Source organism: Sinohyriopsis cumingii, chromosome 3, assembly GCF_028554795.1.
Source record: "Sinohyriopsis cumingii isolate HCF-2022 chromosome 3, ASM2855479v2, whole genome shotgun sequence".
Classification (NCBI taxonomy): Eukaryota; Metazoa; Mollusca; class Bivalvia; order Unionida; family Unionidae; genus Sinohyriopsis; species Sinohyriopsis cumingii.
This window is the reverse complement of record NC_142963.1, coordinates 97,412,577-97,432,219: the sequence shown is the minus strand read 5'-3', so window position 1 is coordinate 97,432,219 and position 19,643 is coordinate 97,412,577. Positions and strand designations below refer to the sequence as shown.

The 19,643-nt window shown below is 35.9% G+C and overlaps 1 protein-coding gene across 2 annotated transcripts in view; it reads left to right on the top strand.

The window, feature by feature from the left end:
- The window catches only part of LOC149803355 (uncharacterized), a 45,097-nt gene that overhangs the window by 14,167 nt on the left and 11,287 nt on the right, over positions 1 to 19,643 (top strand). The window contains exons 1-3 of one of the 2 annotated variants that reach the window (XM_089953055.1): positions 5,788 to 5,988; positions 9,955 to 10,117; positions 19,384 to 19,630. In XM_089953055.1, coding sequence (XP_089809181.1) covers positions 5,974 to 5,988; positions 9,955 to 10,117; positions 19,384 to 19,630 — 425 coding nt within the window. In that variant the 5' untranslated portion in view covers positions 5,788 to 5,973. Of the gene's footprint in view, positions 1 to 5,787; positions 5,989 to 9,954; positions 10,118 to 19,383; positions 19,631 to 19,643 lie in introns of those variants that run through there. The other variant, XM_089953056.1, reaches the window with a different exon arrangement.

Below are 19,643 nucleotides of genomic sequence, written 5' to 3'. Positions count from 1 at the left end.
GCTTTGGTTGACAATGGTGCCTTCAGAATCGGAACAAATCCTCTTCGCTGGATTAGCTTTTTTCTTCTTTTGGTGGCTGGAGTTATATTTTTACCATGTATTTAGATATGACTATGCCGACTTAATTGTGTTGCCCCGATGTCATTATTAATATAATACATCAGCTTTGGTTTAGACCGCCAACACATACCCATGTTTAGCTAAATAAAGGGATTTGAATATTCTCCCAGTTGTAGTAGTCATCTGATGAAGACAATAAAAACGATGACATGGTATTTGTTTAGATATCTTGTCAAAGTGACGAACGCAAACATGGGAAAATGACTTCTTTGATATTGGTGTTCATGTTCACTTGCTGTCGCGACGAAGAACGAGCTTTATTTAGGCACTGGACGAAAAAAGCAGTTCAGTGGACTGAACTGAACGACATTTATTTTAATTATTAATTTTTTTTTTAACAAACCCTTTCTCTTCTGCGCTTGTTGCTTGGGCTGTGAAGGTGGAGACGTATCTTCATGAACGTATGTCCATTTGATTGGCGTCATTAACATATTTGGAGTGTGTGTGTGTGTGTGTGTGTGTGATTTTACATTTTTTTAAACTTAGCTTTAAAAACATTTTAGTCATACCGCGACGATGTCCGCAGTGTGGCAAGTGTGGCAGTTTGTAGTGATGTCTACCTCTGGGCATCATGCCGCAGACAGCTGCAAATGGTGGCGCTATACAGTTTCGCATTTTCCATAGGATTAAGATTTTAAAGAAAAAGAATTTCCCCGGCTTTCCTCACTGGTTATACTGGCTATTTAAAAAAGACCTTGTATATCTTAGGTATAATTAAAAGAACCTTTAATTCCCTTTATTTTGATGTATGATTGATGGGTGTACTATGGGTTATAGAGTATACAGCTTGGCCTTACTTCAAATGTGAACCTTTCAAAAAAGTGCTAGCTCTACTTGGTCATTTTCACTTCCTGAACTTAAGAGGTAAATTGTAAAAAAAAAGAGCCGATAATTTTTTTACATTTTACATATTTGATAATTCATTCATTGCACTTTCAGAAGCTGGTATTGTCTAGTCTGGCAAAATTCATTTTCCTATTTTAATAGCTGCTATGTAGAGTGTACTTTAGACTAATTCAGGCTGATTTTTTAACACAAGGGAGCAGTCATTTTAGTTAGCAGTGTGCTTAAATCATGTAAAATTTCCAAAAGTACAATATCCAAAGAAATATCATCCACATTACATTACTGTAGCACATAGGTATGCCAACATTCTCTCCATTGTGCATGTTTTAAATGCAAACTACTTCACCTTACATACGCCACTCTCTCTAAAGTACATATTAATTGGTGAGCGCCCCCAATACAGTTTTTATGTCTTTAGTATGACTCATCTGGGGTTCGAACCCGCGGCCTCCCGCATCCGAGGCGGACGTTCTAACAACTTAGGCCACCGGATCGGTAAACATATTTGGAAATACGTTTTAAAATTAGGTTTAGCCGATATAATCAAAATCGGAGTAGATGATACTGACTCAGGTGACAATGCTTTTGTTGATGCTGCTTCTGGAGACACTGATCTGGTATATGATTAATGCTGGCCGCCATGTATAGCCTATCGTGTGCTGACGAATGGCGTTAAACCCCACAACAACAACAACAACCTGTGTGTTCTGGCTGTAGTGGTTCTCTTTCGTTTGGTGCAGGTAGCGGTTGTTTTATTTTTACTATGCAGATTTTATGGCTTTCTTTTTCTTTGCTTGTCTTACTTGTTTCCATATGAAATGACTCTTGTTTATTTTGGTGTTGTTGCAGGTGAAACTCTTTTTTTTTTTTTTTCTTTTTTTTTTTTTTGACTTTACGGTCGCATTGGTCTCCGTTCGGAAGCGAAGGAATAAGGAATCCAATTCAACATATTTTCAATATACCAGTAAGTTTGAACTTTGGTCCAGGTATGGATTCTATGACGTGCAAGCTGTATCAGTTCTACTTTATCTTTTTCTATAAAAACAAGAGGAAAACAATATATCACAAAAATAAACATTCAGTTTGTTTTGAATGTTAACTAGTAGAAACTGGCTTGAAGTCGAATCAGATGGGCCTTAACTTTCTTTAAGACTAGCTTCCAAGAAATGTGATCACATCTGTGCATCGTTTCCGCAAATGGTTGAATACAGTGAACAAACTGATCAAGTGATTCAAAGTTGAACGACACTGTTAACATTCACGGCCATATTTCTATGGGCGATTCTATTTCAGACAACGATGAATGATGCAATTATAGTCTTTAATAGGCTTCCATATCTCTGAAAGTTACATTACTTTGAGTCTACCTACCTAAGAGTTTCGCGGCTCTCGGTCTTTATTTTGTTTCATTTTATTTGAGAAATATTAAAATCAGACATAGCATATATTAGATACATTCAATGTATATTTTCTGTCTAGTTAACGCTTCACACCTTGACTCCAAATGGACTTTACTAGAGACAGAAACCGGAAAGCGACAACGAGCAGGTTCTTCGTTTACACTGAAAACTTTTGTTGGATTAAAACACAAAGAAAACAACAAATCTTTTTTTTTCATTCAGTTTATTTGAGAAATATTAAAACCAGACATAGCAAATATTAGATGCATTCAAGCAGTGTGTACATTCTCTGTCTAGTGAACGCTTCAACCCTTCGCTGAAAATGGACTTTACCAGGAAACAGAAACCAGAAAGCGACAATGAGCAGGTTCTTTGTTTACACTGAAAACTTCCGTTCGGTATAAAACACAAATAAAAACACAGCACAAGGGACCATCATAAATGAATGAATGAAATGGCTAAGTTGTCTATCTTTTTAATATCATCGATGCGTTCGATTTAAAGAAGTGTACAAACTGCAGGGGTGGGGTTGGTGAACACTTCTGTAAACAAAGCACAGGGGTTCGTTACAAAGAAAATTTGGAGTATCCGTCCATGAACCAAGGGATGGGGGTTCTAACCTGTAACAATATTACACAAGGGAAGACACCAATCCGTATCCCCTCGGTAGTTTCAACACTGCTAGTTTATCCCATTTGCGTCTGCTAATTTCCAACTTAAGCCAGTCGTAATCAAGAATAGTTCAGTTTTCAAACCAGTTCGACGCACTTCGTTAAGTTTATGACATAATGGAGAAAATGCGATATTTGTTCGCCGATTTTGACGTCTGGACAAATTCCATCTAGAAGTGCTGTTTTGCATTCGGATAGTCTTGGATTTCACCATTGACCGAAATGTAAGATCCGAACAACCACCAGTCCGCAATAAATATCGTTAATGTACATAGTGATGCGTATTAATTTTGGTGGCCAAAACAAATACTGATTTTGGTAAATTTGGTGCTGATTGCTGGTTACATTGTTGCACAGTGCATTGTTAACTACTGAAACATACTTATTGTTGAACTACAGATTTGAGGTTGTTCAGAAGACCTGCCACATATATACAATAGCTGCTCAAAATATCAGGTAGCTAGAATGGAATTTCAAAAAGCACCCCCCCCCAAAAAAAAAAAAATTAGATCCCCTACCACGTAGCCAGATGTCCTTAAAAATAACAACCCCAACATAAATCTGACCTACCAAAACATACTTAAATTCCTGGACACATCCAAATTTCCACTAGCAGATGTTTACCCTTGACATGTCCTGGGGGATCTAGGGACTCAGCAAGGGTGTCCTTCTAGCTTAAAAATAACAACCTGTAAAACATACAAAACCCACCCAAATACTCTCTAAAAACCAGATTAATATACATAGACGGGCGCTTTTGATACGTCCCTAGGGACCTGAATGCTCAGCAAAGGTTCCCGTATTCTTAAATCCCAAATATATCCTTAAATATCAACAATAATAATATTCATAACAAACAAAACAATCTTCTTCTCTGCTCTCTAGCTAGCCCTAACATGAAAGACAGCCAAGGCAATACTGCGGCCTACTTCTGTGATACAGACCACACTAACACTAAAGCAGCACAGAGTTTTCCATCCAATCCAACCTAGTTCATCTTTAGAACAATTTCGGACACAAGAACCAAAACTCTAAATTCGTGCAAGTATATCCATTAAAACCAGTACCCTGGAATGAGCGGACTCCTGCCTGCAGATGGTCGCCTGCCTTCCTGGTCACTTCCTCCCTTGCCTCAGTCGGACACAAATAAGCGTGCAACGCGCGCATGAAACACCTAACATAAATAAAAGCAAAAATAAATTAATAGCAAATGGCACTATGGTATCAGAATCCTTACACAATTCTATCAAGAGGCCTACAAGAACTACCCAGTCCAGCAGCTAGTAGAAGCAGCTAACTACAGTTCTACGCTACACAGCTACCATTTCCCCGAAATTACCCGAGAGGAAAAATGATTGCGTAGAAATGTAAAGAAGCAGAAGAAAAACGGAGAACTTTTGCTTATAAAAAGCCCTTCTAACGGCTACCAATATTGCCTCTTATCCAGGGAACCATTTTGGCTTGGTATCCCGTTTCGATAAAACTATTATGTGCACTAACTTGATCCTTCAATCCACCGCCTCAAAATTCAAACCTTTTATGACCTAACAGGGACCAAACTTTTTATATGTCGCTCAGACATATTAGTTATAAAAAATTTGAAGGGCATCTACAACGTACACTTATGTACTAGAATTTTTACGATTGTTAGGACGTAGGAAAATTTTACAACTTGTTTTGATTTGACCCAATTGCACAGGTGGCTAACACATTATTGGAATTTTTTTTATTTATTTTTTTGTCCATTAGTACAACTAGACTAAATCTAAGTACGGGCTGGCGTTCTTGGGAGTGCACGACATCCATGGCTGGCTTGCCGAGTTCCTTGCCCTCTTGTCTCTCACGGACATCGTATAACGGCGGAGATGTGGAACAATTCCCACCCGCCTAAAGCTAGGTGTCCCGATGTGACGTCATTGTTGCGACCAATCGAAATGGGCGTTATTTACTGCTTGGGTCGACACAAGCAATAACGGACTGAAATCAACTCTTCGTTAACTTGAGTGTGTGTTGGGTCCATTCCTACCGCACGTGCTCGATGCGAGCTCGATGTTGTGAAAAAAAACAAACAATAATCTAAAGGACAAAATCATACAGAGTGACAAAAAATACTTTAGATCACCCCAATGACCCGTTCTGACATTGGACCCTCTCTATCCTTTTCCTTTAGATTATTGTATTTTTCTTCTTCTTTCTTCTCAACATCAAGCTCGCGTCGAGCACCTGTGATTCCCACTCATGAAAGCCCACCGTTCAAGTCTGGGGGATGTGCCACTAATTCATTCCCCCAGGAACATTTAGCATCCCGCTGTGCGGAAATAAAGCCGTCGCACATGCCCTTTTGGGCGCACGCGACGTAAATCCAAGTAATCAATCAATTAAAAGCAGTGTTGGAACTACCGAGAGGTGCGGATTTGTGTCTTCCCTTGTGTTATATTGTTACAGGTTAGAAACCCTATCCCTTGATTCGTGGACGGAAGTTTCTTTCTAACGAACTCTCGTGAAACAAAGCAACTAGTAAGATATACATCGTCAGATATTAAGTCAAAAAATCTGCCCTTAAATAAAAGCATAAGCCAAGTCTTATGGATTGATGTAATTTCGGGTGAATTTCAAACTCACAAATATTTACTGTTTTGGAATGATCTAATTCTTAATTCTTTTTTTCCGGATCCTACCCGGAAATTCTTTTTCTCCGTATCTGAGTTTCATGACTTGTGCAAGTATAAATATATTCCGGAAGTAACAAAAAGCGCGATTTACGTTCTTTCAAACCCAAAACGATTTGGATGAATTATGTACTTGCGATCTCACAATTAATTTACAATCGATGTAAACTGTTTATTAGAGTGTTAACATTTTTTATTGAATTACTATGGTGTTCAGTGCAGTTTGATGCAATTATTGATCATATCCAGTTTCTAGTGTAGAACGTAATGTCCCATCTCCAGGTATGAATTTAAATTCCAGGTCAGAGATTTCATCGTACTTTATTTATAAAACGTCAGATTTCTGTGTCCACATACATGTTAGAAATGATAGTATATATGCATTTTGTTGTATATGTAGCCCATGGGAACCCGTTGCTGAGCTTTTTGCATAAAGTCTGCGATAGAGCTGTAATTGATGGCAACCAGAACAAGATTGTTTATCTTTTGGGGTTGTCGATTCCGGGACTTTTCGGACCATCGCAAAATTGGTCCACTAATGTTCTCGGTCCATTACCTACTCTGCATATCGCCTTAGTGCACCAAGATAGAATAAACTGAAGGGCACTGTGCTGATGGTACAAATGTAATATTGGTACAAAAACTAAATCATTTTCACATTTGTCAGTTACTGGACAGATAACTCGGTTTGACTAAATTTAGCGAAATTATACAATATATATTTTTAAAATCTCATATAGTTACAGATTATAAAAAAATGACATTAAAACTAAATAATTATCCCTAGTAGTCTTCCAAGACCTTTTTCAAAATTTAAAGTAGGGGGTAATTTTTTTCTTGACACAAGTTGAATCAAGGTTATTAAACTGGATAAAAATTACTGAAGAACTGTGATAATTTTTTAGTAAAATCATTATAATTTGAACTTAAATACAGTAACACACATTTTGAAAATCCTGGGGCTGCACTAGCCAAAGATCAAGGGAAAAGGGTATTTATTGCTTCATTTATTAGTGCCGTTTATGTCTTACCTGTGATAATCATATGGAAATTGTCATCTACCAATAAAAATACTGCAGTAGTTTTAAAAATATTCAGTATAATCAACCACAATTTGTAATAAATGATTTATTGAAGTAATACTGATGTATAGAGTTTATACACCAGATTTACAACACCAGTTGATACTGGTGGAACTATTAGTATCAATTAGTATCAATAAATTTATTAAATAAAGATGTTTGGATTCTGTTTAATCAAAGGTTGAATTTCAAGTCATTTTTATAATGACTTCATATTCAGTTTGGAAAATAAATCATTTTTGAGCAAAGCATGCTTTTCTTTGGTCTTTAGTTAGAGGGTCCATGTTGATGACTGCATGTTCCATCTTCAGTCTTACTGTGTTGAAATAGACCCTCTTACTTTTGGATGGGCATGTCCTTAAATTACATTATAGAAATCCTAGCACAGTTAAGGCTTTGTTTCCGATGTTATTCACACCTAGTTTCTAGCAAAGTTGTCACTCATTTCTGAACTGAGATATGCATTAGTGCCACATGGTATCTTGGTCTTAACAGTGTAGGCAAACTGCTGCATAATGGCATATTTCTTGATGTTAGTTTCCATCTGTCATGTGTAACTCCATTTGATCAATGTGTTGAGATCTTTCTGTGGAAACATGAGGTGATTATTATATCTGTTGATCTCTTGGTACATCTTGCAGTCATAGGGAATTCCAGATCATAATGAGTGGTTGTTCTTGAGGAACAATTCAGTTTGACCTACTCCCTTTAGTCTTTTAGGAATGAATTAATCCACCTTTAGGTGCCTCCTGGGACTTCATGGTGTTATAGCTTGTGTGACAGTGTATGGTGTAGGATTTTGTCAAAGGCTTTGGAAAATCTTACCTGGCCATATCAGCTTCAGTACTTGAATGTTTGATACATTATGCTACATGATAATTATATTTAAAAACTTAATATTATGTAGGGTAGTGGTCCTCAGCCATTTTCTGCCTACAGGCACATTTGAGAACTTATGAGAGTGGCAGGCACTGACCGCTACTACTTGCATATGCATAGCATTGACATAACTTGTGAATTTATAATAATGATGTACATTCCCTGATCATATTGCTACCTTCATTATCATTATTCATTATTACCTATTTACGTAAAAACATAATAATTTTCATTGCTAAATTTTGGAGCCTAAACTACAGGTACCCCAAAAAGCCATGGAGCCCACGGGCACTGCATTCGGGACCACTGATATCTATCTATTCTGTTATAGGGGCTTGTCAGTAAAATCTCAAAAACAACACTTTGAAACATTTTATCACTTTGATTTACTAAGGCAAAAAAATGCTTTTCCAGTCAGCCAACCATCTCTTTTTTTTTTCATTGCCAGCCCTTGCACCTCCCCCCTCCTGGGTAATTTTTTGTTAAAAAACAAAAAAGGTTTTATAAATTAAAAAATTCCCAAAATTGATTTCTGCATCTAATTCCGCCAGTTTAACCTAGTACTTGAAGTGCTTAGTACATTATATATATGACTCAACATAATACATATATTTAATAAAAAACTACCAACCTACCCAAATTTTAAAACCAGTACAAAAGGAAACACAATTTTTTTGCCTAACAGATGAACAAAAACCTCAACTCATTTAGGCTTGCACATAATGTTTCTTCACATTGTGAGCAGATTAAACCATTGTCTTTCTAAATATTACCACTATACATAATTGAAAAGAAGAATCATCAAAGGGATTTGTACTCACTGAAGAGATAAGCTCAGCAAAACCTTACCTTACTAAATTTGAATTTTTTTCAATATTTTATTCCTGTATTAATGGTAAATTTATTTTGTCCCTAACTGAATATTCCTTCTTGTCTACTTTTACCTTTTTCTCCTTTTCTGTAGGCATTTAAACTTTTGCCTTTGTTGAAGTATTTCTTTTTAACAGAAAACATCCTGTCAGTTACAGAATTTGGCTTTTGATGAGTCTGATGACTGTGTGCATGTTGTTGTAGGGTTTAACGCCATTTTTCAGCAAATGATAGGCATTCATGGTGGCCGGTATTAATGGTGGGGAAGAACCCGGGAAAACCCCAGAAAGAACCACCGACCCACGAGAAGCTACTGGCAAGCTTTCTCACATACCCACATTAGCTGAATCCGAGACTCAAACCTACGAGACAGAGGTGAGATGGCAGTGATCCATAACGGAGAGCGCTTTAGACCACTCGGGGCCCCCATGTGCATGTATATACACGTATATGTACCTGCTTTAAGAGATGGCATTATATCAGAAATCTAGTCAAGTTGCTGGATCCTCAGTAGTAATTTATTAATGTAAGTCAATGTGAAATGTGTGTACATTTGTATTTTGCAAACTTTGGAAATATGGTTTCAACAAACCAGAAAGAAAAAGAAGGGATTTTAAGTAATGTTACAAAATAATTTCTCGCTGTTCTGTGAAACTGAACTTTTTTCTGCTTAATAGCTTTGCTAAAATTTCTTTTGAAGAATATTAGAAATATAATAAAGTTAAGGAACTTTAAACAATACTTTGTGAACAAAGCATATTCTTGCATTTTTGCAGTTTTGAAATGTTTTTACTCTATTTTTGTATATCTGTTTTACCATTACCTTCTATCCATCCATCCATTCATCCAACCATCTGACTTGTTTACATTAAGTCCTGTTCAGATAATTGCAATACTCACATCTAAGAATTTTCTATCAGCATTCCAAAGAAAAAAAACATTTAATATAATTTTAATGTTTGTTTAGTGAATTCGCAAAATGAAATATTGAATGATGACACTGACCAGTTGAAATGTAAAAACTTATTAACTAGGATGAAACAAATAAATTAACAAATATGTTGAAGATCTTCCTGAAATATATCGAAACAAATAGATTGTATAAGCTGAAGTTAAGACATTTTTATGCTGAACTTAGCAAGGATTGAAATTCTGGTATTCATGGAAAAATGCAGTGGTATTCATGAAAAATGCATTATCTGGAAGCACTGTGGTTGAAACAAAAACCATGCAAAAATTGATAATCTATGCAAAGATTGAGTAAAACTATAATTTTCTTCACTATAGATACAAAGTATGTGTGAAGTGAAACCAGAGATCTCTATGGCAAGTGCATGCAGGTGAAACAATATTTTAAAACCCTTTCAGTATAAAATGAAATTGTGCATGCTTTCTGTTTTCTTTTTTATTCCTTCAGGAAATGAGTTATGAAGAAGTTCTGAAGCACAGTGAAGAGCTGCTAACAGTCTTTGCAAATGACAAGCTGGAAGAGGAGCTTTTGAAAAAAATAAAGACAGCTCTGACTGAGATCCATGAAATGCGAAGAAAGCAGAATGAGAAAATCAAACGAGAAATTCAAAGTACTACAAATGGATGCAGTTTGCTCACTTGATTTGTATTTCTTGTTTCATCTGTATGCATGTATTGATCACATACCAGTGGTGTCATTAGCTGTCAGGGTCTGTGGATTTACCCCAGTAACTCTGCCTGTACACCACTCCCTGGATAACTCTTGCCCTGATAACTCGCAAACCCACTTATAACACGGTGTCAGGCGTGGATCCCATTTTTTAAACCCAAAAATGCCCCAAAAATTTATCCCTATTTGTTGAACTTGAAGAAAATCGCGATCAAAATTGGTAACGGAAACTTTGATGTATCACTCGTTTTATCATTGAAAACGGTAGATAGGACCTGGAAATTTTAATCAACACTATGAAATATCAAATTTAAAAATAGCTCATACAATTTTTTACATGTTCTTTCCAAACGACATTCCTAGTACACTGCAATTAACAATATGTAAGGAAATTTTGATCAATGAAAATGTCACGCCAAGTGGAGGCAGTACTTTAATAAATAAATACAATAAATGAAAAATTGTATCAATTGAAATTTGTGTTTAAGTTCCATCTTTTAGTTCCTATTAAGTGTAACCATCATAAATGCAATGTGTCCTCTTGTAATTAAACGTAAAATGCATCAATCTACCATAACAGCTATGTCAGCTAGCATTTCTCTGAGAACCTAATTAAGTGCCAATCGTGTTTTGATAACTGACTTGCGGAAGTATTTGTTGTATTGTTGCACTGAATTAAAAGTTGGCCTCCTTTGTATTATCACGTTAATTATGTCTTTTGAATAATAAAAAAAGGAGGTGGAATAAAAGAAAAGTTAAGTGGCACAAAAATCAGACTAACTTAAAATCTAGTGGCCTCGGTCATATGTCGGGTGAACTCACTTTTTTTTCATCACTTGAACATTGTAATAAATGTTATTGTGTATGTAACAGAGACTACCTAAAATTAACTGAATCTTTCATAACTGATCAAAGATAACAAGGCAGCCAAGTGAAATGAATATATTGTAAAATATAGAGCTTGATTTCACAGATATGGACCGTTATGGGCAAGCGAGTTTCAGAGAATTCTTGAACTGGCATTTAGAGATATCCTCAGCGATGAGAAGAAATTTCATTATTACTTCCATTGAAATCACGACATTAACATTGTACTAATTGAACAATAAAAATTTGAGTTTCACTGTAGACGTGTCACAAAAAATGTCGCATGTTTTTGAAAAAAGGAATCTTGTTTGGTGGTGTATCAACAGTTAGTCTAGTTCCCAAATTATGGACTACTGATTTGGCAAGATACTATTAAACACCACTATGGGAACCAGACTCATCAAGAAAACAAAAAGCAGTGACGTAATACACAGATTTTTTGCGTACACGTGATGGTTGTTCAAACCAGTTTGAACGATCTTTCATATGTTGGATATTTTGAGAGAAAAAATGTTATTTAAACAGAATAACGAACAACTTCATTAGAAAAAGCGCATTATTAAAAATTATTATCGATGTGATTGTAAAATGAGGATTCAGTCATTAAACAGCCCAGTTCCCTAACGACGCCCCCCACCCATGGTTTTATCGATGTCAAAGCGATTTTTGGAAGTCCCTCGGTAACTCGCGCCTCGCTTATAGTGTGGTCTATGTTTGTGGATCCCAATGTGCGCGAGTTATCGAGGGAGAGGTGTATTCAGTAAATCATTTAAGTGTTTTAAAGTAATAAAAATTATAAAAATCATTCCTATTTATGTGGGAAACATTTGTACTTATATAAAATTAATTATGTACATGTATCTAGGTACACTCGAGTTTCACTTTGTACAGATTCATTTTTTTCTTCTTCTGGGATGTTACTCACTTTAGCACATGTATATACAGTTAGTATGTAAGATGTTTCCAGCACCAAAGTTGGCTGAGTGATACATTCGTTTAATCATCATTGGTAAAAGAATGAATGAGAAAATGAAATAAAGTCTGTTAGTGTACAGTGTTATAGATATCTGTATTATATATTTATTTACAACCTAGTTTTATTTAAGTTATTTGGGTTTATAACATTTATATTTTAGTTATTTCATTCAGTAGTTGGCTTGTGTTATTGTAAGAGTATATAATATGTTGTAAAAGTTTCCATTCATAAATCAAGGCTGATTGTCAAGGTTAAGTCAACAACTATTTTGGTAAAGTATGTCACACATTAATTGGAATGGAGATCACAAAAACTCACATGATGATACTAGGAGTGCATTTGTCCTGTAGAGATCATGCATGCCCTAGTTATTGATTGGCTCATTAATTTTGAGAAAGGTCAGAACTTGACTGTTCATTTATTTCAGTCTAATTATTTTTATGCTTGAGAAACTTTTTAGTGATTCAGATTTGGTTGATTTAGTGAGCACATAGAGACTGTATAAGAGGCTTAAAAGCATCACATTAGGATTCTTCAGTTATATGCAGCTTTTATAAGTGTCATAAGAGGAAATTGTGTTTTATTTAGAAAATGTTTCTTGGACTTGCAGAGGGGAAAATAATAATTCATACAGTATCTTGAGGAGTGTGAAATTATTATAAAGAATTTTTTTGTGCTTTTAAATAATTGTTGCATCACGTGACTACCACGTTGACATGTGATCTCTATTTGATAAATCAGACTGACCAGATTGCTGGTTTTTACAAAAAGTATGTGACTTTATTTAATATAATTGAATATCTGTACAACAACATTATAAAAGAGTTTGTTGTTGATATCACATGACTATTGGACTTCAATTTCCACATTTGAGATTTGTGAAGTCATATGACTAGTAATGCAGATGGTGAGTACTGGGTAAGGTTTCATCTACGCCATAGTTTCGTCTTGTTTGTCTGCGGATTAATAACATAACGATTATAAAACTTGCCATTTCTGAGAAAATAAATAATTTTCCGATTGATTTCATGCAGGCACAAGTTGATATAACATAAGTTTAAATTTTCTAGGCATGCAGGTAAGCAGCTACCATATGTCGCTACTGCATGGTGGCGGTAAATTCCAAATTTTCGATATGCATCTGCAATTACCCCACATCCCAAACTAAATGTCCAAATATGAAAAATGAAGTGGGAATATTCTGAGGAAACTCGGATAAAAAAATTGACTGCTTTTCGTTTTAAGCCAAATTTGAGTCCAAAATGTTGAATCTCAGAGCTGAAATGAGAAATTGTTGCCCCTTGTATTTTATCTTAAAAAAACGATATGAGCCCCTGAATCAATACAGGTTTGGGGACTGGTTTAACAAATTACAAGAAGACAAGTTAATTTTACTGAAAATTCAGTCTTATTTATACAACAGTATGTAATTTTGAAGGTCTTTTGTCAAAATCTAAATCAACCTTTTTGAAAATGTTTTTTAAATCATGGATTTTAAACCTTATCATCTTAAGGAGATTAGGTTGTTTGAAAAATCTTTGTTTGGGATTTTATTGGCACAGATAAATTCAGGGTTAATCTCTTTCCGTTACAAGGTAAGATTCTAATTATTTGCATTTTTTTCTTCATACCGTAATAGGAAATCTTACTTTCTGTGAGAAGCATATATATATATATATATATATATATATATATATATATATATATATATATATATATATATATTGCTACAGAATTCTTTAGAATTAAAGGTTTGAAAGAAACAAAACATAATTAATGTTCATTATGTTTTTCTCACTTAGCAACATAATGCAGCAAAATGAAGTTAGAATTTGTATTCTGTACATTGAAAAGACTTTACATGCCAGTTTATAGGAATATAATCATACTTGTTTCATGTGATACATTTTGTGGTTTGTGATCATCTTTTCGGACTTAGATATTTTTGGAGTCTTGAAAGAGAAACATCTTTAGATTTAGAAAATGCATGTTTTGTAATCTAAGATGTTCTTTAATTCCATTCAGTAATGGTCATATGTGAACCTTGAAAAAAGTAATTTCATCCTGGAAAACCCCAGGAAATAACCTGGAGATTTATCTTAGTAAAGTGTTAGAACCATGTAGTCAGCAGCTTATGTTGTTGTAGGGTTTAACACCATTTTTCAGCACAATATAGGCTATACATGGCAGCCAGTATAAATGGTGGAGGAAGACCCAGGAAAATCCTGGAAAGAACCGCTGACCTATGAGAAGCTACTGGCAAGCTTTCACACAAACCCACATTGGCCAAAGCAGAGACTCAAATCTACGCAGACAGGTGAGATGGCAGTGATCCATAAGGGTGAGCGCTTTAGACCACTTGACCACTCAGGGCCCCCAGCAACTTATGTAACCACAAATCACAGTGGTTGACACTTAAAAGAACAGCAGTAATAAGTTTTTTAATCCATTTAATTCACTGTACTGTGCCATGCATTAATCATGAAAATTAATATTTAAACTGATTCTTGACATAAGTTATAATACAATAGTCACATTTGGCCTGAAGATTAATGTTTACAATTTCTGGTCTGCTTTTTTATACATCTGCCATAAAGCAAAGCGTATCATGTGATGACATCTGCCAGTTTCTTCCCTGTTTGTTTTCATACAAATGGTTTTTAGTTCTTTACTATGTACCATTGCGTCGGTGGTCCTTTCCGAGGTTTTCCCGGGTTCTTCCTCCACCATTAATACTGGCCGCCATGTATAGCCTATCGTGTGCTGAAAAATGGCGTTAAACCCTCCAACAACAACAACAACAACAACAATGTACCATTGCAAAACTTTGTAAGAAGCTTGCATTTGGGACAAGGAGGAAGCCAATCATTTTCATGGTTAAGGGCACAGATTAGCATGACCTGCACTGAAAGAAGAAATTTTTTCACATAATAACTTGACTTGAATATTCAGATTCTTTGACCAGACTTATTAAATGGCTTGCATTTGAGGCAGGAAAGAGACGAGGCAGGAAAGAGACCTATTGATTTTTGGGATCCAGAAGTCAAGGTTACTGACAGAAAGAATAAAAGTTATATCTGCATAATAACATTGGTTAGTCACCATAGACCTGGACCAGACATTATGGATGGCTTGTACTTACATTCAAAATGAAGACTTTTATCGTTCTCAAAAGCTCAAAGGTTATGGTCACTGTGTCTAAAAATAATGACATGGTTTCTGCACAAAAATGTAATTTCTTGGTCATGTACCTTCCCAAAGTTTATGGCTAGCTAATACTTTTAGTAAGAAAGAGATCTATTGTGTTTTTTGTCATCTGGTCCAAAACAAAGGTGAAGACTTTTGAATGAATGAAGAAAAATAGTTTTTGCATAATAACATTAGTTATAGATCACACACCTTGACCAGAGTTTGTAAAGGGCTTGCATTTAAAGTATGGAAGAGGCCTATTTAGTTTGGGGTCAGAAGTTCAAATTAAAGGGTCATTACAGCTGAAACAAAAATGGGTTATGCACAAAAACGTTTGTTCTTGAGTAAGTTCCTTGACTATATTTTGTGAATGGTTTGCTTTCAGGGTAAGAGAAACCCTCTAGACTTCGTGGTATAACAGTCAAAGTCGTAGTAAGCCTAATAAGAAACAAATTTTTTCTGTACAGTAAATATAGTTCAAGACTTTATATCCTTGAGATACATTGGTTAGTAATATCCTGAGTCCATGGTGCCCTACTGGCACAAACAGGATTATTAGATCCAGGGCAGGTATTTTCTTGTACCATTCATACAAAAAGAAGACTATTAGACACAGGGCAGGTATATGATGTATCATTCATACAACAATACAGGACTATTAAAAACAGGGCAGGCATATCATGTATCATTCATACAAACATACAGGACTATTAGACACAGGGCAGGCATATCATGTACCATTCATACAAACATACAGGACTATTAAACACAGGGCAGGCATATCATGTACCATTCATACAAACATACAGGACTATTAAACACAGGGCAGGCATATCATGTATCATTCATACAAATATACAGGACTATTAGACACAGGGCAGGCATATCATGTAGCATTCATACAACCATACAGGACTATTAGACACAGGGCAGGTATATCATGTACCATTCATACAACAATACAGGACTATTAAAAACAGGGCAGGCATATCATGTACCATTCATACAAACATACAGGACTATTAGACACAGGGCAGGCATATCATGTACCATTCATACAACAATACAGGACTATTAGACACAGGGCAGGCATATGTACCATTCATACAAGCATACAGAACTATTAGACACAGGGCAGGCATATCATATACCATTCATACAACAATACAGGACTACTAAAAACAGGGCAGGCATATCATGTACCATTCATACAACAATACTGGACTATTAGACACAGGGCAGGCATATCATGTACCATTCATACAACAATACAGGACTATTAAACACAGGGCAGGCATATGTACCATTCATACAAGCATACATAACTATTAGACACAGGGCAGGCATATCATGTACCATCCATACAACACTACAGGACTATTAGACACGGGGCAGGTATATCATGTGCCATTCATACAACAATACAGGACTATTAAAAACAGGGCAGGCATATCATGTACCATTCATACAACAATACAGGACTATTAGACACAGGGCAGGCATATCATGTACCATTCATACAAAAATACAGGACTATTAGACACAGGGCATGCATATCATGTAAGATTTATACAAACATACAGGACTATTAGATGCAGGGCAGGCATATCATGTAAGATTCATACAAACATATAGGACTATTAAACAGGGCAGGCATATCATGTACCATTCATACAAACATACAGGACTATTAGACACAGGGCAGGCATATCATTTATAATTCATAAAAACATACATGACTATTAGATGCAGGGCAGGCATATCATGTAAGATTCATACAAACATGCAAGATTATTAAACATGGGGCATGCATGTCATGTTCATTGCACACTTTGTTTTCTTTATAGTCATTACATAAATGTCATGAACACACGAAGTAGATTTTGTCTTCAGTCTTTTCAACAGCCCTGTTGACATTTTTATTTCTTTCCAAACTTAAGGTGATCCAAACTTAAGGTGATCAACAGTCATGTGGAGGTTTATGAAGCATTCATACAGATGTTGTAGACTTTCAGACAGTGAAATTCCTTAAAAGTCACCAAGTTTTGGGGGGGACAAGAAAGGGAACTGGTACTTTTGGGGAAGCAGAAAGTAAGTCCAGGCAAGTAATTTTTTGAAGCCATTTATCCCAGGTCTCTATCTGAAAAAAATTACATTTGGTGTCCTGTGTTAGTAAATAAAAGGAGCTAACAAAAGCTAAATGCAAACTCTTGTCGCCTTTGTGTACCATGATATTGACAGCTAACATTTTAAAGAAACTAATTGCACTGGAATTTGTGTACATTTCAGTGAGATTATCACTATTGAACCCTGAGGTTCTTGTGGGATATAAGGGTTGTTGCTTACTGGGAATTTGCATGTTGTGCCTAGAAGGACGTTAGGAGAAATCTGGAAATTATTATCCAGCCAGTGTTAGACACATGAGATAAATGTGTGTTTTGTTGGTGCAGCTTGTTATCACCAGGGTTAAAAGTTTTGGCTAGGAAGGATTTCAATTAATTTATTATTTTTGGTGGTTTATTCAGATTTGAACAACACAGGGTTGAAATGCTTCTTTTCTAGTTTTAAGGATGTATGTTGGTTCCCAAATATCATATTGTACCATGTCCGTTGTTTCTTTCCTAAAATTAGTCACTCCAAATGGTCATAAAAGATAAAAGATTAAAACCATTTCACCATCCATCAAGGATAAAATATTTTACTATCCTCAGTACTTCAGCTAGAAATTGTTTACGTTGGGGTGGCCAAGAAGGACCTTTATAATCCTAGGGATTCTCTCTAGCTCACCTGGTCAGATGCTCACTTATGCTTACTTATGGTATGACCTTTTGTCTGTCCATCATCCATCCTGCACAACTTGTTTGTGGCCACTCTAGAAGCTACAGTTTTAATCATATTTGGTATGTAAGTTTATTTCATCATGGTTTTTTATGATTGCCGTTATCAGTGACATCTACACATAGTAATGAGGGGATCTTGCATTTGACCACTCCATATGCCATGTTTTCAGCTTAGATTTTCGTCAGATTTGTTATGTAATTGTATGTCATTATGATCTCAGGTGAGTTTGTGTATATACTTTATATGATGGAAATCTCGGATAAGTTCGATTTTGAGCATCATCGATGCATATTATTGAGATGATCTTACATCTGATTGGCTGAGCCTTTGAACACTCTAGTTGAACATTACATGGCATATTTCTGATCAGATTTGGTATGTAAGCATATATTGCCAGTATCTTGGGTAAATTCATTTATCTGCAAGATCCATGCATACTAATGAGGTGATATTGCACTTGCTCAGTCTGAGCTTATGGACACTGTAGAGACAACATTTATAGAATTTTTTCCGACTTGCTTTGTAAGCTTGTATTATCAAGATCTCAAATAGGTTCATTCATGAGTAACATTTTTGCATATTAATGGGATTCAGGCTGAGCAAATATTGGGAGTTGAATCCGCAGCCTTCTGGAGATGTGTCCAACATCTTAAACACTGAAACACTTCAGCTGCTTTGGCTGGGGATCTCAGTGATTTCCATGTTATGACTTCCATGTTATGACTCTAGGTGCAGGGCCCTAGGGGGATAAAGACAGACCCAGTAATCCATACTGACTGCACAGATTAATGGCCCTTATAATGCCAAGTAATTTTATGTATTGTTAGGGTAGGGCTATCAACAGTTTCCAAGTTATGAATCAGGGCCTAGTTCCAAGAAGCAGGGAGGGATCCAGGGAAGTCAGGTTTATAAATGTATTTTCCTTTCAGTGCTAAAAAGTGACTATAAGAATATAAATGAGTGCAAAATCTAAGAAACCTTGTATGAGCTATGCTCCAGTTATTTCTTTCCCTCTACAGTTTCAGTAATTGTGTGAACTTGCATTCACAAGCTGACATGTATCAAACAGATAAGCAATAGCAGGCTCACTTGGGTCTTCTGTTTTAAAATCAAGAGTCTCTTTCTGGAACAAAGAGTGCTTTTTGCAACCTAGAAAAATGCACTTCATTGCCTTTTAACCCAAATGAGAGAGACTTGAGAATATATAGAGGTCATTAGGGGCATGCTTTTTATAGCTAGCTGGAATGTCATTGCTCTTGTTCTTACAAATTATGGGATAACTACAACTTGGTGCTTAATGTCAGTGTAAGTATAGAATTGTTTCTGATTTCCAGCCCTTTTGGAGGAGGCAGATAAGGAGTCTTCTCAGCTCCAGCAGCTGAAAGATGAAGGGAAGATTGACAGAAGGGTGGAGGAACAGAGGCAGGAGGTGGAAGAAAGTCAGCAACAGCAGCAAAAGTTGGTAAAAGAGTGTGAAGAACTGAGTAAAACACTGGAGAAAAGTCAACAGGATCAGATCAGGCTTCAGGAGGAGATGCAGCGGATCCAGATTAATACTACTCAGGCACTACCTGAAATGAGGTTACACTTTTTT